The following is a 13,016-nucleotide window of genomic DNA, read 5'->3' as shown; positions in this document are numbered from 1 at the left end:
CATCGCTGCGTCCCACCTCCCGCCCGGGTTCGGTGTGGGTGGCATGGCTGAGATCAGAGCAGCTTGGCGCACCTCCTGCCCGACCTCCCAGCCTGCTGGGAATGGGATGGGCGTCCTGTTTTCCCCCCCCGTGACACCCACCCTCCCTGTGTCCTCGTCCCCTCGCCCTGGGTGCTGCTATCCCCTCTGACACACACACAAAAGCCGCGGCCATGTCCCCCCCTCCCTGTCCCTGGCACAACCTCCATCCCAACTGGCATCTGATGGACACCAGCTGCTCCCTGGCCCAGCCAGAAACAATAAAGATGCTTTGCCCTCCCCGTTCCCAAAAAGCAGGGGAAAAAAAACCCCAAAACACCAACCCATATAATAAGTCATTAAAAGGGAAGATTCTGCTCCTTATTTGCGGTCTCGCTCTGGCCTCCTCAGTGCTGGCTGGGGGCCAGGCCCGCCGGGGCCCCCGCCTCTTGCTGAGGGAGCGTCCTGGTGCAGATGAATCCTCACCCCCCCAGCCTCCCTGGGGCTGGGCAGGAGCTGGCCTCGCCCCTGCCAGCAGCACTGCCTTGGGGTGCACCCGATGCTGGGCACCCTGGGGTACCCCTGGTGGGTGGCACTGGGATGGGGGCTGCACACAGCATCCCTCCCGGCCTGGGAAGGGGGCTGGGAGCAGCGCAGCTAAAAGTGCTGCACTTGGGGAGTGTCTCAGGAACCGCTTCCCCCCCCCCTCCTCTGGGCTGTGTCATCCCCCACTTTGCTGTGCCAGGAGGGATGGGAGCCTCTCATTCAAAGGGGATGGGGACAACTGTCCCAGGATGGTGCTCAGCCACGCGAAAGACCATGCAGGGTTTGGTCCCAGCCCCAGCCACGCTGGCTGGGAGGGGATTCCTCTTCCACGCCGAGGCAGCCGCAAATGAAGTCGGCGGCTTCTCCCGGAAACCTTGGCCCTGCTGTGCTTGGAGCTCTCCTGCTGCCATCAAGGGACAGATCCCAGAGCCTTGGCAGGGAAGAGTAATGTCCCCAGCACCGTGTCCCTCCCCTGTCCCCAAACTCCTCTAGGGACAGCCTACACCTGGCAGGCACTTGGGGGTGCCTTCCTCTCCCTACACCCATTCCCTGGTCAAAACGCTGCCTGCCTTGGAGTGCTAGGAAGCAGCTGGGATGGGATGAAATGGTATGAGATGTCCCCAGTTTCACTTGCTGCGTCAGAGGCTGGTTTGGGGCATTTGCAGCACCCACAACAGTGCACAGGTGGACATCCCCTCTGCTTCACCAACCATCTGTCCGTGGGGTTTTTGTGGGGAAAGCAAAGCCAACAAGCTGTTCTGGGGCTGAAAACAGCCATGTTGGTCGGAAGAGGGATGCCTGGTCCAGTGTGTCCTGAGGTGCTCTCTCTGTTTGGGTCCCCTGGGCGTGAGCACCCAGAGGATGCAGCAGTTGGGAAACCCCACATCAAGAAGTCCCGCTGGGTTCACATGACACCATCGGATGTTGTGATGCCTTGCTCCTGCCCATCCCATTCCCTAGGCATCCTGATGGGCAGGACGAATTGGTGGGATGGAGGTTCTGCCAGCCCTGGCACTGACAGGGCACATTATGGTCCCCTCCACAGCGGGCAGCCGGGTGAGCCAGGAGCTGCGCTACACCAAGGAGAAGCTGGGCGAGGAGTCTGTCTACACCTCCCAGATGTTGATCCAGACCCCGAAGAGGGATGGGGACAATATCCTGACGCAGGAGGCCCTGCAGCTCCACCTCGAGGCGGCCCTGGCAGCCAGCAAGGTCCAGGTCTCGCTGTACGGAAAGTGAGTCCGGCTCCAGATGGGGGACAGGGATCCCCGCTGTGCCCTGCATGTCCCACCAGCCCTTGCCACGTCCCCTAAGGGATTCTGCCCATTCTCAGCTCCTCCTTCTGCCTTTCCAGATCGTGGGATTTGAACAAGATTTGCTACAAGTCAGGTGTCCCCATCATTGAGAATGGCATGATAGAGAGGGTAAGTGCTGGTCATGGCATGGCCCCCTGGGAGCCCCCGACAGGAGATCAGTCCCTCAGAGAATGGCAGTGGATGGGCTGTGGTGGGGACAGGGCTGGCGCTGCAAAGGCACCGGTGGCTGCATGTGGGAAGGTGCAGGTTTGGGAAGCCCAGCAGGGCTGGGCGAGATTGGGAGGTATAATCCATCCCTGCTGACCTCTCGCATCTCCTTCTCCCACAGATGATAGAGAAGCTGTTCCCTTGCGTGATCCTGACACCACTGGACTGCTTCTGGGAAGGTTCCAAGCTGCAGGGAGGCTCAGCCTATCTCCCGTGAGTTTGTGTGGGGGACTGTCCTGGGTGTGGGTGGCCATGGGTGAGAGCAGGAGGTGGGGGTGCTGCCAAGGGGCTGTGCTTGACCTTCCTTTGCAGCTTGGCCCTGCCTGCTCCATGGTGCCCCAGTGCTGCTGCAGCTTGTCCTGCTCAGCCCCAGGAGGGTCCCACCAACATTGCTGTCCTGCTGGGTCAACACCCTGGGGACGGGTCCCTGTTCTTGCCTGCCTGGCCTCGGTGGCACGGGCAGGGCTGCACCACCATGGCAGGGGGGCTGCAGCCCTCAGGCAGGATCTGGCTTGTCCCTGCCATGCCATGCTGACCCCCAGCCAGGGATGGGGACAGTAGCTGTGCCACAGGCAGGTCCTTGAGGCTGCTCCACCCCCCCAGACCCCTTCATGGGCGCCACGGTGGTGAGGAGGCACCCACACTCCTGAGCTGTGCCAAGGGGCATGGAGGAGGCAGAGTCCCTGGGTGGGTGGCAGGTGAGTCCCAGCCAGCTCCTCGCACCGCGGTGGTGGGGCTGGGGACCCCGGGCTGGGCCGGGGGTGCCCCCCCCACATTCCTTCTGTTTACGCGTGTGTTTGTCCGGGAGAGCTGGGGCGGCTTGTGCATTGTCAGCAAACGCAGCCCCGCGCTTTCTCATGCTAATGCTGCTCTGAAAGCTGCCCCTTGCCAAACAGATGAAATAGTGGCCTTATTCAGGCTGCTGCGGACGGGAGGAGGGGGAAGGGGCCGCAGCATCCCCAGCCAGGACTAGGGGGCCGGTTTTGGCCCCCCCTCAGGACCTCAGGTTCTCCCCATCCCAACCCAGGGAGCTGCTGGGAGCAGGAGCAAGTGGGACTGGGATGACTGTGTCAAGCAGGATGCTGATGGCATCACCTGCCATGGTGGGCAGCATCCTGGGGCTGGGGTACACGGCAGGCGGGGTGGCACCCGCAGCAGCGATGGGACTCATCTCTCCTCGCAGCTGAGTGAGTGGGTGCCCAGGCAGGCACCCCGGCTGAGCGCCGGCCAGCCCATGGGGACTCGTCCCCCTTTTTAACGCCGAGGGGTGAGCGGGGCGGGAGCTGGGAGAACAAAGAGCAGCAATCTATGGAAAGACAAAAGGATTTGCCCTGGCTCAGTGAAGCAAGCGAAAGCAGATAAAAGGGGCTCTCTTTGGAAGCAGCAGCAGCTCCGGTTGGTATGTGGGAATCTCGAGCGGCCAGCTCTGGCCCAGCCAGCCTTCATGAATTATTAGGCTGTGTTTCTCCCCAGAGCCCACACTTGCTTGGGGCTTTTTCTTCCCCTCTTTGGAGCGCTGGGCTGGGTTATTGGCTTTTTTGTGTGTCCTTTCTGTCTTAAAAAAGAAGCCGAGTGAGGCTGGAAGCTGGCCCCCAGCTCCCCAGGCTGGGGTGGAGGGAGCAGAGCATCTGCAGGCAATGGGAAAAACCCTTTTCCTGGGTACCCAAGTCCCGTGGGGTCCTGCTGGACCTCCAAGCACCTGGTCCATGCCCAGTTCCCAGCACTGCCCTGAGCCTCCAGAGCCTCTGCGGAGCCACAAACTCTCCAGCTTGGGGGAGATGACAGGAAGGGCTGTAGGGTATGCTGGGAGCTCTTGCCTGCGTGCTCCCCTCTATCAAGATGTTAGCCCACGGGCAGTAATCGTCCTGACTGCTCACACAAAGCGGGGCCAGGCAGCAGGGCCGGCTCCCCCCGCTTTGTGCCGGACTAACAGGATCAGGCACGCTACTTGACTCAGGGCATGGCCCGCTGTGCCGCACAGGGCACGGGGGATGCCGCAGGAGCCCCAGGAGCGGGTAAGGGATGTGCTGGGGACTGATGCTGCTCTTCTGTATCCTCTCACCCTGCCTTTGAGGGCACCCCCAAGACCCATGGGATGGGTTGGCAGTGGTGGTGGTGGTGGTACCGCGTGTGGGTTTTGGCATCCCGCATCACCCCAGTCCTGCTCTCTACCCAGGGGCCGCCCCGACATCCAGTGGAGCAACCTCGACCCTCTGCAGTTGATGGAGGAGCTGGGGCAGTTCACATCCCTGGAAGGCTTCAAAGAGCTGCTGGACAAGGCAGAGGTGGGGCAGGCTTACATGGAGCGACCCTGTCTGGACCCCCGGGACCCCCAATGCCCCCCCAGTGCCCCCAACAAGCAAAGCCAGCAGGTGGGTCACAGTCCATGAGGACCAGGAATGGTGTGAGGGTTACTGCTCTCCTGCCTGCCCCAAGATCCTAACACCTCCCTTCACCTGCAGAACCCCGACATCCCGGCTGAACTCTCAGGGGGCTGCCATGGCTTCTCCAGGAAGTTCATGCGCTGGCAGCAGGAGCTGATTTTAGGCGGCACGACCAAAGACTCCCAGGGCAAGCTGCTACGGTGAGAGCTGCTGCAGTGTGGGCACCCCCAGGCACAGTGCAGGAAACCTGCCCTGGCTGCCAGGGGGGCTGTGGGGGTATCTGGGAGGTTGGTGAGTGTGTGGGGCTAGCGAGCAGGGCAGCACTTTAAAGCAAGGGGAGGCAGCGGGACAGGATGCCTGGGTCCTCTGCTGGGTGTCTGCAGTGGGGCTGGGTGCTCTGGGGTGGGGGATGGACCCATTCCTGCATCCTGGGGCACTGCAGCCGGTCCCAGCGAGGTGCATGCCTGTTCCTCAGCGCCGAGGCCCTGCAGACCATGTTCCTCCTCATGAGCCCCCGGCAGCTCTATGAGCACTTCAAGGATGACTACGAGATCCATGACATCAGCTGGAGTGAGGAGAAGGCAGGAGCAATCCTGGAGGCCTGGCAGAGGAAATTTGTGGAGGTAGGCATCGGAAACAACCCCCACATGGGGCTTGTGCAGGGATGAGCCTGTGCCTGGCATCCCCCAGTGCCCAGGTTTTCTTGTGGCCACGGGTCCTGGAACTACTCTCTTGTGGTCCAGTGGGTCTTTAGGGACTCTCAGTGGTGACACTGACACCCTGAATGGCTCTGGGGTGGGTGTACTTCAGAGTGGGGGGGTCCTCACTCCTCTAATGGAGTGCACTCCCTGCAGTTGGCACAGGACTCCATCCCTCCCAACGCCACACAGAGCGTCCACGCTTTCTCCACCACCACGCTCAACGACATCATGAAGTCCTTCTCTGACGTCAGCGCCATCCGGGTGGCTGGGGGCTACCTCCTCATGGTGCGTGTGTCCCTTCTCTCTGTCCTCTGCCATCCCTCTGTCGCCCCCTCCCCGTTCCCACTAACCCACTGTGCTCTTCCAGCTGGCCTACGCCTGCGTCACCATGCTGCGGTGGGACTGCTCCAAGTCCCAGGGGGCCGTGGGCCTGGCTGGGGTCCTGCTTGTGGCTCTCTCTGTTGCCTCCGGCCTGGGGCTTTGCTCACTGCTGGGCATCTCCTTCAACGCAGCCACCACCCAGGTACGTGCTGGGGGAAAAAAAACCTGCAGAGTGGGTGGGACCCTGGGGGCTGTGGCATGGCCGGGTCCCCTCACAGGGGGTGGCCGTGTCCGTCTACTGACACCAACTGCTCTATGGCAGGTCCTGCCCTTCCTGGCCCTCGGCATTGGGGTGGATGACATGTTCCTCTTGGCTCATGCCTTCACCGAGACCAGCCAGCATGTCCCCTTCAAGGTGAGCACTGATCACTGCACGGGTGCTTCTCAGCCCCCTCCCAGCTCCCCATGGCCCCTCTCATCGCCCCCTCTCTCTGTCCCCTCAGGAGCGGACGGGTGAGTGTCTGAAACGCACGGGGACCAGCGTGGCTCTCACCTCTGTCAGCAACATGATCGCCTTCTTCATGGCAGCCCTGGTGCCCATCCCTGCCCTGCGTGCCTTCTCCCTCCAGGTAGGCCCACAGTCCATCTCTGGGGGATGGGAAGGGCTGGCCAGACCCGGCTCTGATGTGTGTGTCCCACTTCCTCTGCAGGCTGCAGTGGTTGTGGTGTTCAACTTCGCCATGGTGCTGTTTGTGTTCCCTGCTATCCTGAGCCTGGACCTGCACCGCCGGGAGAAACGCCGGCTCGACATCCTCTGCTGCTTCTATAGGTACTTCTGCTGGGCTGGCCAGGATGGGGCTGACCCTGCAGTTCCCCCAAGAGGTGGCTAAACATCTTCTCATCCTTCCCTGTCTCCTCCTTTACTCTCCCCACAGCCCTTGCTCTTCACGGGTTATCCAGATTCAGCCGCAAGAGCTTGCTGACGCCAACGACAACCACGCCTGCCACCCATCCCCTTATGGGCATCCCAGCGTGGCCACCAGCACCCAGATCACCACCACCGTGCAAGCCTTCACCCGGTGCGACCCCTCGGGCCACCACATCGTCACCGTCCTGCCGCCCACCTCCCAGGTGTGCACCTCGCCTGCCGTCCTCCTGCCCCCCAGCGACCCCCTGGGCTCTCAGGTCTTCGCCCCATCCAGCTCCACCCGGGATCTGCTGGCCCAGCTGGATGAGGCCAAGGGTAGGCGGGAGTGCGTCCCCCTGCCCTTCTGCCGCTGGAGCCTCGCTGACTTCGCCCGTGAGAAGTACGCCCCGCTCCTCCTGCGGACCCGGACCAAGGTGAGGTGGAGGCGGCCCCGGTGGTGCCACCCAAGGTGGGTGGGTGGCACAGGACCCTGCCTGACCCCCTGCTGTCCCCACAGGCGGTTGTGGTGGTGCTGTTCCTGGCACTGCTGGGGCTGAGCCTCTACGGCACCACCATGGTGCACGATGGCCTCTACCTGACGGACATCGTGCCACGGGACACCAAGGCGCACGCCTTCATCTCGGCCCAGTTCAAGTACTTCTCCTTCTACAACATGTTCATTGTCACCAAGGGTGGCTTCCACTACCCGGGTGCCCAAGCTGCCCTGCTGAGCCTGCACCAGGCCTTCAGCACCGTCAAATATGTGGTGCGGGAGGGAAACCGCGACCTGCCCAAGATGTGGCTCCATTACTTCCAGGACTGGCTGCGAGGTGAGGGACATTTCTCTTCTCCATGATCTCCCCTGTCCAACCACCCTCTGACCCCAGCCTTCAAGCTCCCTGCTGACCTGGGAATGCCTTTTCTGGTGTACAGCACCCTGGGGAGGGTAGTCACAAAGTGCCCAGCACTGTACACTGAGCCTTGGGGTTTCTGTGCACCCATCCTGCTGGCACCATGCCTCCCTGGGTCACACGGGGTGGTGTGCAGGATGGTGTGTCCCCAGGGATGCTGAGCCCCCGTGCTGCATCCCCAGGGCTTCAGGCCACCTTCGATAGGGACTGGCAGGCCGGGCGCATCACCCATGACAGCTACCGCAACGGCTCTGAGGACGGGGCGCTGGCATACAAACTGCTGATCCAGACCGGCAACAAGAAGGAGCCCTTCAACTTCAATCAGGTGCGTGGGGACAGGGATGGGGTGACTGGGCTGGGGACAACTCTGCGCCTGCTGCCCAGCTCATGCCCTCTCCTGTCTCTCCTGTAGCTGACCACTCGGCGGCTGGTGGACGAGAATGGCATCATCCCCCCTGACACCTTCTATATCTGCCTGACGGTGTGGGCCAGCAACGACCCCCTGGGCTTTGCCGCCTCCCAGGCCAACTTCTACCCCCCACCACCTGAGTGGATTCACGACAAGTACGACACCACGGGCGAGAACCTGCGAAGTGAGTGAGCACAGAGGGCTCCCCGTGGCATCCTCCTGCAGAGTGCCCTACTCTCCACACCTTTTTTGCTCTGAAGGAAAACCTCCCACGCCCCCCATCCCATCTGATAAACTGCCTTGCTTCTCAGTGCCCCGCCCTTGTCCCCTTGCACTCCACACTGTTAGCAGTCCTCTCTGCACTCCCTGTGCTCTTAGCACACAGCAACGCACCCCTGCTCCAGCTCATGAGCATCTCACTGCAAAAAAGCCCGTCTATTCCCCTTCTGCTTCGTGTGACCCACTACCCAACAAGCATCCCGCTGGCAGGGAAACCCCCTCCTCCCTGCGCTCAGTCTGCTCCCCACACACTCCAAACAGCCACGGTACCCAGCCAGGCATCAGGCTACCCAGGCTGCACTCAGACCAGTGTGACTGTGGTGCTCTCATGTGATGCTGTAGCCCTATACTGCCGTACCCTCACACTGCCTGTTCTGTCCCCAGTCCCAGCAGCCCAGCCGCTGGAGTTTGCCCAGTTCCCTTTCTACCTGAGTGGGCTGCGTCGCACGTCCGACTTCGTGGAGGCGATTGAGAGCGTGCGGGCCATCTGCCGGGAGGCCGCCCAGCGCCACGGCGTGCTGAGCTACCCCAGCGGGTACCCCTTCCTCTTCTGGGAGCAGTACATCGGCCTGCGGCACTGGTTCCTGCTGGCCATCAGCATCCTGCTGGCCTGCACCTTCCTCGTCTGCGCCCTGCTGCTGCTCAACCCCTGGACAGCTGGCATCATCGTGAGTACGCACCCTGATGCACGGGGACGGTCCTGATGGGGGGGTCAGGGGCATCCAGCCTTTCTCCCCTGTCCTGCTGAGTGGCCCTGGGTACCTGTGTCATGGGAATTGGGTGATGGGGTGGCCCTGGGGAGGAAGGGACACCCATATAAGGGTGGCAGTGGGTGGGGGACTCCTGTATAGAGGGATCAGTTATGTCGCTGATGAAGGGAACATATGGAGGGCACGGGGGGGACCTGGGGACATCCGTGAAGAAAGGGGTGATGGAAACACCCATAGGGAGGTGGCAGTGAGTGGGGGACCAATATGGAGGGATTAGGGACACCTCTTAGGAAGGGAAGGTGTGTAGTGGGCAGGGGTTTGAGGACATTCATGCAGAGCACAGTGAGGGCCACCCCCAATAGGTGGGACAGAGGGACACTCCAAATAGGGGCTGACTGAGATAGAAATACAGAGGGAACCCAAATAGAGGGAAAAAGGTCAGTGAGGTGAAGCTGCCCTATATGGAGGAGTAGCATCAAACTTACCAGGCAGAGGGGACAGCCAGTCAGAGCCACCCCTGACTGACCCCACTACCCTCCAGGTCTCCATCCTGGCCATGATGGCTGTGGAACTGTTTGGCATCATGGGGCTGATGGGCATCAAGCTGAGCGCCATCCCAGTGGTCATCCTCATCGCCTCGGTGGGCATCGGTGTGGAGTTCACTGTTCACGTGGCCCTGGTGAGCACAGGCAGACCCCAGTCCCCACTCCCTGGCACCTTCACCCGCTTGGCCATATGGCAATGGGTGGCACACCATGGGTGGCACACAGGGACAAGCCCCGTGTGACATCCCCATCCCACTCAGGGCTTCCTGACAGCTGTGGGGAGCAGGAACGTGCGCTCGGCCGCGGCGCTGGAGCACACCTTTGCCCCCGTGATGGACGGTGCTGTCTCCACCCTCCTGGGTGTCCTCATGCTGGCCGGCTCCGAGTTTGACTTCATCATGAGGTGAGCACTGAAGGAGGGTAAACCAGCCACTTGCTGCCCTCCAAAAGCTTTGGCAAAGGGAGCTGGTGAGTGTGGCAGTTCCTCAGGCTGATGGTGGGGATGTGTGGCATCTGGTGAGGGTGTGTCTTGCTGGGGACACCCATTCTGTCTTGCGTGGAGGCTGGGGGGACGTGGCACGGGAAGCCATGTTTGGGGTGGGATGTGATTCATGATGGCTGTGCCTGCTTACCTCTCTGCCTGTGGCCCTCCAGGTACTTCTTTGCGGTGCTGACCATCCTGACGCTGCTGGGGCTGCTCAACGGGCTGGTGCTGCTGCCCGTCCTGCTCTCGGTCGTCGGGCCACCCCCTGAGGTACAAGACCCCCCCACTCTGCCTATCCCTGGCCCTCCCCAACCCTGTACCTACCTCTCTCCATCCCCCATTGCCCCTCACCCTGTCCCCTCTTCACCCTATACCCATGCTTGCTTTTTCCAGTCCCAACCTTGTCTCCTACCCACCTGAGTCCTTCCATCACCCTGTACCATCCCTCCTTTACCCCATCCTTTCTCTGACCCATATCTAATTTGCCCCTACCTGACCCCATTCCTCCCTCACCCCACACTCAACTTTCCCCATCTCTCCCTGACCCATTTGATCCCATCCCTGCTTCACCTGGGATCTCCTGCATCCCCATCCTTGCATCAACTCAATACTCTAGTTATCCACATTCTTCTATTGTTGTATGTCCCCAGCCCCTCCAACACTCTCTTCTCTCCCCAGGCATCCCTAGTGGATAATGGCTCCTGCCTAACCCCACCAGAGTCAGTGCCCCCATGCCTGGGCCCTGGGGGGCTGTATGTCCGTCGCTCTCCAGCCTGGCCTGCCACCTTCCCCGAGCCCTCGGACACGGAGCACTACACGGAGGGTGTGGGGCCAAGCAACCCCCGGGGACCCTTCATTGTGCCCCCCACCCCAGCACACATCCTTCTGGAGGCTGGCAAGGACCCCAGCTTCCCCCGCATCACCGTGAGTGTCTCTGCCCATCATGGCATCGCTGGCTCCCCTGTATTCCCTGGGAGAGGGTCATGGATAGAGCTGAAGGATGGGTGCCCATGGGTCCCCTGTGGTGCTGGTGGAGGGATGCTCAGTATGACTGGGGACCCTTATGCTTCATGTTCCCCCTTCAGGTGCTGAAGCCCTACAAGGACAGCCTGGAGGTTCAGGGGAAGAAGGAGGCTTCTGGCTCGCAGCCCACACCCACCCTGCCCTTTGGGGAGCCGTGCCCCACACTGGCCCGGGAACACCTGCAGCCCTGCCCGCCGGGCACCCGGCCAGCCCCCACTGCAGCCCTGCCCACCTACAGCACCCACCTGCAGGGTCCTGCTGGCAGCTACACCACCGTCACGGCCACCGCATCGGTGACAGTGGCCCTGCACCCCACACTGCCTGGTTCCTACCCCAGCTTCAGCCCTGAGGGCTTCGCCAGCAGCGAGCGGGACTGCCTGGATGAGCCCAGCGTGCCCAGTACCAGCGGCACCGCCGTGCCCGATGCCTTTGAGATGCAGAGCATGGGACACCATGGGGCAGGTGCCCAGCGCTAGGTGAGCGTGGGGACACCCTTCCCTGGGACTGATGCGTGGCAGAGTGGGGGCGTGAGGTGTCTGTGTGGAGGGACCCAGCTGACCCCCCAAATCTCTCTCTCTCTCTCTGCAGGTTGCTGGTTCCTGGGCAGAGCATCTCCCCAGCACCCGGTGGGCACACAGGAGGGTGCAGAGCGGGGTCGCCCGCGTTGTGCTGCTAATGGCCGGAGCGATCTCGGCCGAGGAGGACCGGGCCCCCTGCACCCTGCAACGGGGCTTGGTAGGGCAGGCTGGCACTTCTATGCAAGCTGTGTGCAGGCCACGCCGTGCCCGCGTGTCCCTCACCCGAGGCTGTGCCGTTGGTGCCATGTCCTGTCACCCAGGGTTTGGGGTTATCCTGCCCTGGGCTTGTTGCCCCCCAGAAATGGAAGCACTAACTCCCCCCCTCTGTTTCTGGAGCTGCTGGCAAGGTGGACTTGGTGCCGTGCCAGCTCCCCCTCTGTGGGGTCACTGCTTGCTCCCTATCACCTCCTCCTGGGACCACCCATCCCAGGCCATGAGCTGGGGTACCCCAACAGGGTGCCCTGATGCCCCCCGTCCTGATAAGGGGGCAGTCCCAGAGCCAGCTGTGCCCTGGCATGCCACAGGCAAGGCCTGGGGCGGGCACCCCCCACCTTTATTTATTGCAAAGGGAAACTATCTATAGAGAGATATATATTTTTAAGCTTATTTTAAAAGATTTATTTCTCAGCCTACGGCCTTGCCCCACTGCCCAGAGTGCAGGCAGGGAGTGGGCAGACCCTTTGCCAGTGCAGGGCTGCCCACTGGAGGCAGCAGGAGCCCAGGGGTGCAGACCTGGTTCATGCCCCCACTCCATGGGCAGCTCACCCCCTCCGATGCGCTACTCCGTGCCTCAGTTTCCCCAGTGGCAAGCATGGGAGGGCTGGACATCGTGGATGTGCCACGGTGGAGAAAGGGAGCCTGTTGCTCCCCACTGCACAGGCAGGATTTTGGAAGGGGGAGATCCTTGGAATGGTCCTTGCTGTGCCAAGCCCCTGAGCTGTCCCACGACCACAGCCCCTCGTGCCACACCCAGTGCTCTGCCCAGGTGACGGCACGTGCTGGAGCACGCACAGGACAGTGCACGCTGACGTGGGCTCCCACGGTGCCAACGGGCACATCTTGCTGGGAAACCGTATTTCTCACCGTGTCCCCATTGCAATGGGGCTGTCCCTGCAGCCAGCTCCTGCCCCCATCCCCACCCCGGGCACCGTCCGCGCCCTCACCCAGCACTTTAACTCCAGCGGTGTTTGCCGTGCCTGCAGCCCCAGCCCCCCCAGCCCCCCGACACTGCCGCTGAGCAGGGGTGGCCTCGGGGACCCTGTCCCCGTGCCAGGCGTGGGCACGGTGGGCAGCCTCCCCCCCCCAACACGCCATCTAAGTTATTTATATCAAAGAGAGCAAAGGTTTATTTTTGTAGTTTGTACAGGCGGTAGTGGGGACCGAAGGTTTATTTTTAAAGAGTAAATATATATATTATATATAAATTACCTGCTGTGTCCGACCCTTTCTCCTGGCGGGTACAGCTGGAGTGGGGGGGAGTTGTGTGCTTGAGACAGACCCAGCTGTGTGTGCACACGCAATGTGGGGCGCAAGGGGGGGGTTGCACACTGTGTGTAAGTGTGTGTGTGTGGCAGATGGGGGGCTGGCAGCCTGTGTCAGTGTGGGTGTGTGTGTGTATGGCCTGTTGGCAGGGCTTGCACAGAGTGCAGGGGGATGGGAGCCTGTGGTGCTGTGCAG

At 61.8% G+C, this 13,016-nt stretch overlaps 1 protein-coding gene across 1 annotated transcript in view; it reads left to right on the top strand.

Annotated features, from left to right (window-relative positions):
* PTCH2 (patched 2) overlaps positions 1–12,766 on the top strand; it is a 22,638-nt gene extending 9,872 nt beyond the window's left edge. The window contains 22 exon segments of the mRNA XM_027892914.1: positions 1,610–1,799; positions 1,919–1,988; positions 2,209–2,300; positions 4,264–4,459; positions 4,550–4,671; positions 4,947–5,094; positions 5,326–5,457; positions 5,540–5,695; positions 5,816–5,908; positions 5,997–6,122; positions 6,204–6,322; positions 6,429–6,834; positions 6,918–7,230; positions 7,494–7,636; positions 7,724–7,904; positions 8,384–8,667; positions 9,251–9,388; positions 9,515–9,657; positions 9,909–10,008; positions 10,417–10,662; positions 10,824–11,237; positions 11,350–12,766. Coding sequence (XP_027748715.1) covers positions 1,610–1,799; positions 1,919–1,988; positions 2,209–2,300; positions 4,264–4,459; positions 4,550–4,671; positions 4,947–5,094; positions 5,326–5,457; positions 5,540–5,695; positions 5,816–5,908; positions 5,997–6,122; positions 6,204–6,322; positions 6,429–6,834; positions 6,918–7,230; positions 7,494–7,636; positions 7,724–7,904; positions 8,384–8,667; positions 9,251–9,388; positions 9,515–9,657; positions 9,909–10,008; positions 10,417–10,662; positions 10,824–11,237 — 3,812 coding nt within the window. The 3' untranslated portion in view covers positions 11,350–12,766.
* Positions 12,767–13,016: the final 250 nt, after the last annotated feature.

This window comes from Empidonax traillii, unplaced genomic scaffold (genome assembly GCF_003031625.1).
Source record: "Empidonax traillii isolate 1590-97213 ecotype Southwest subspecies unplaced genomic scaffold, ASM303162v1 scaffold15:size5535645, whole genome shotgun sequence".
Classification (NCBI taxonomy): Eukaryota; Metazoa; Chordata; class Aves; order Passeriformes; family Tyrannidae; genus Empidonax; species Empidonax traillii.
Note: the sequence above shows the minus strand (reverse complement) of the source record. Positions and strands in the feature narration are given on the sequence as shown.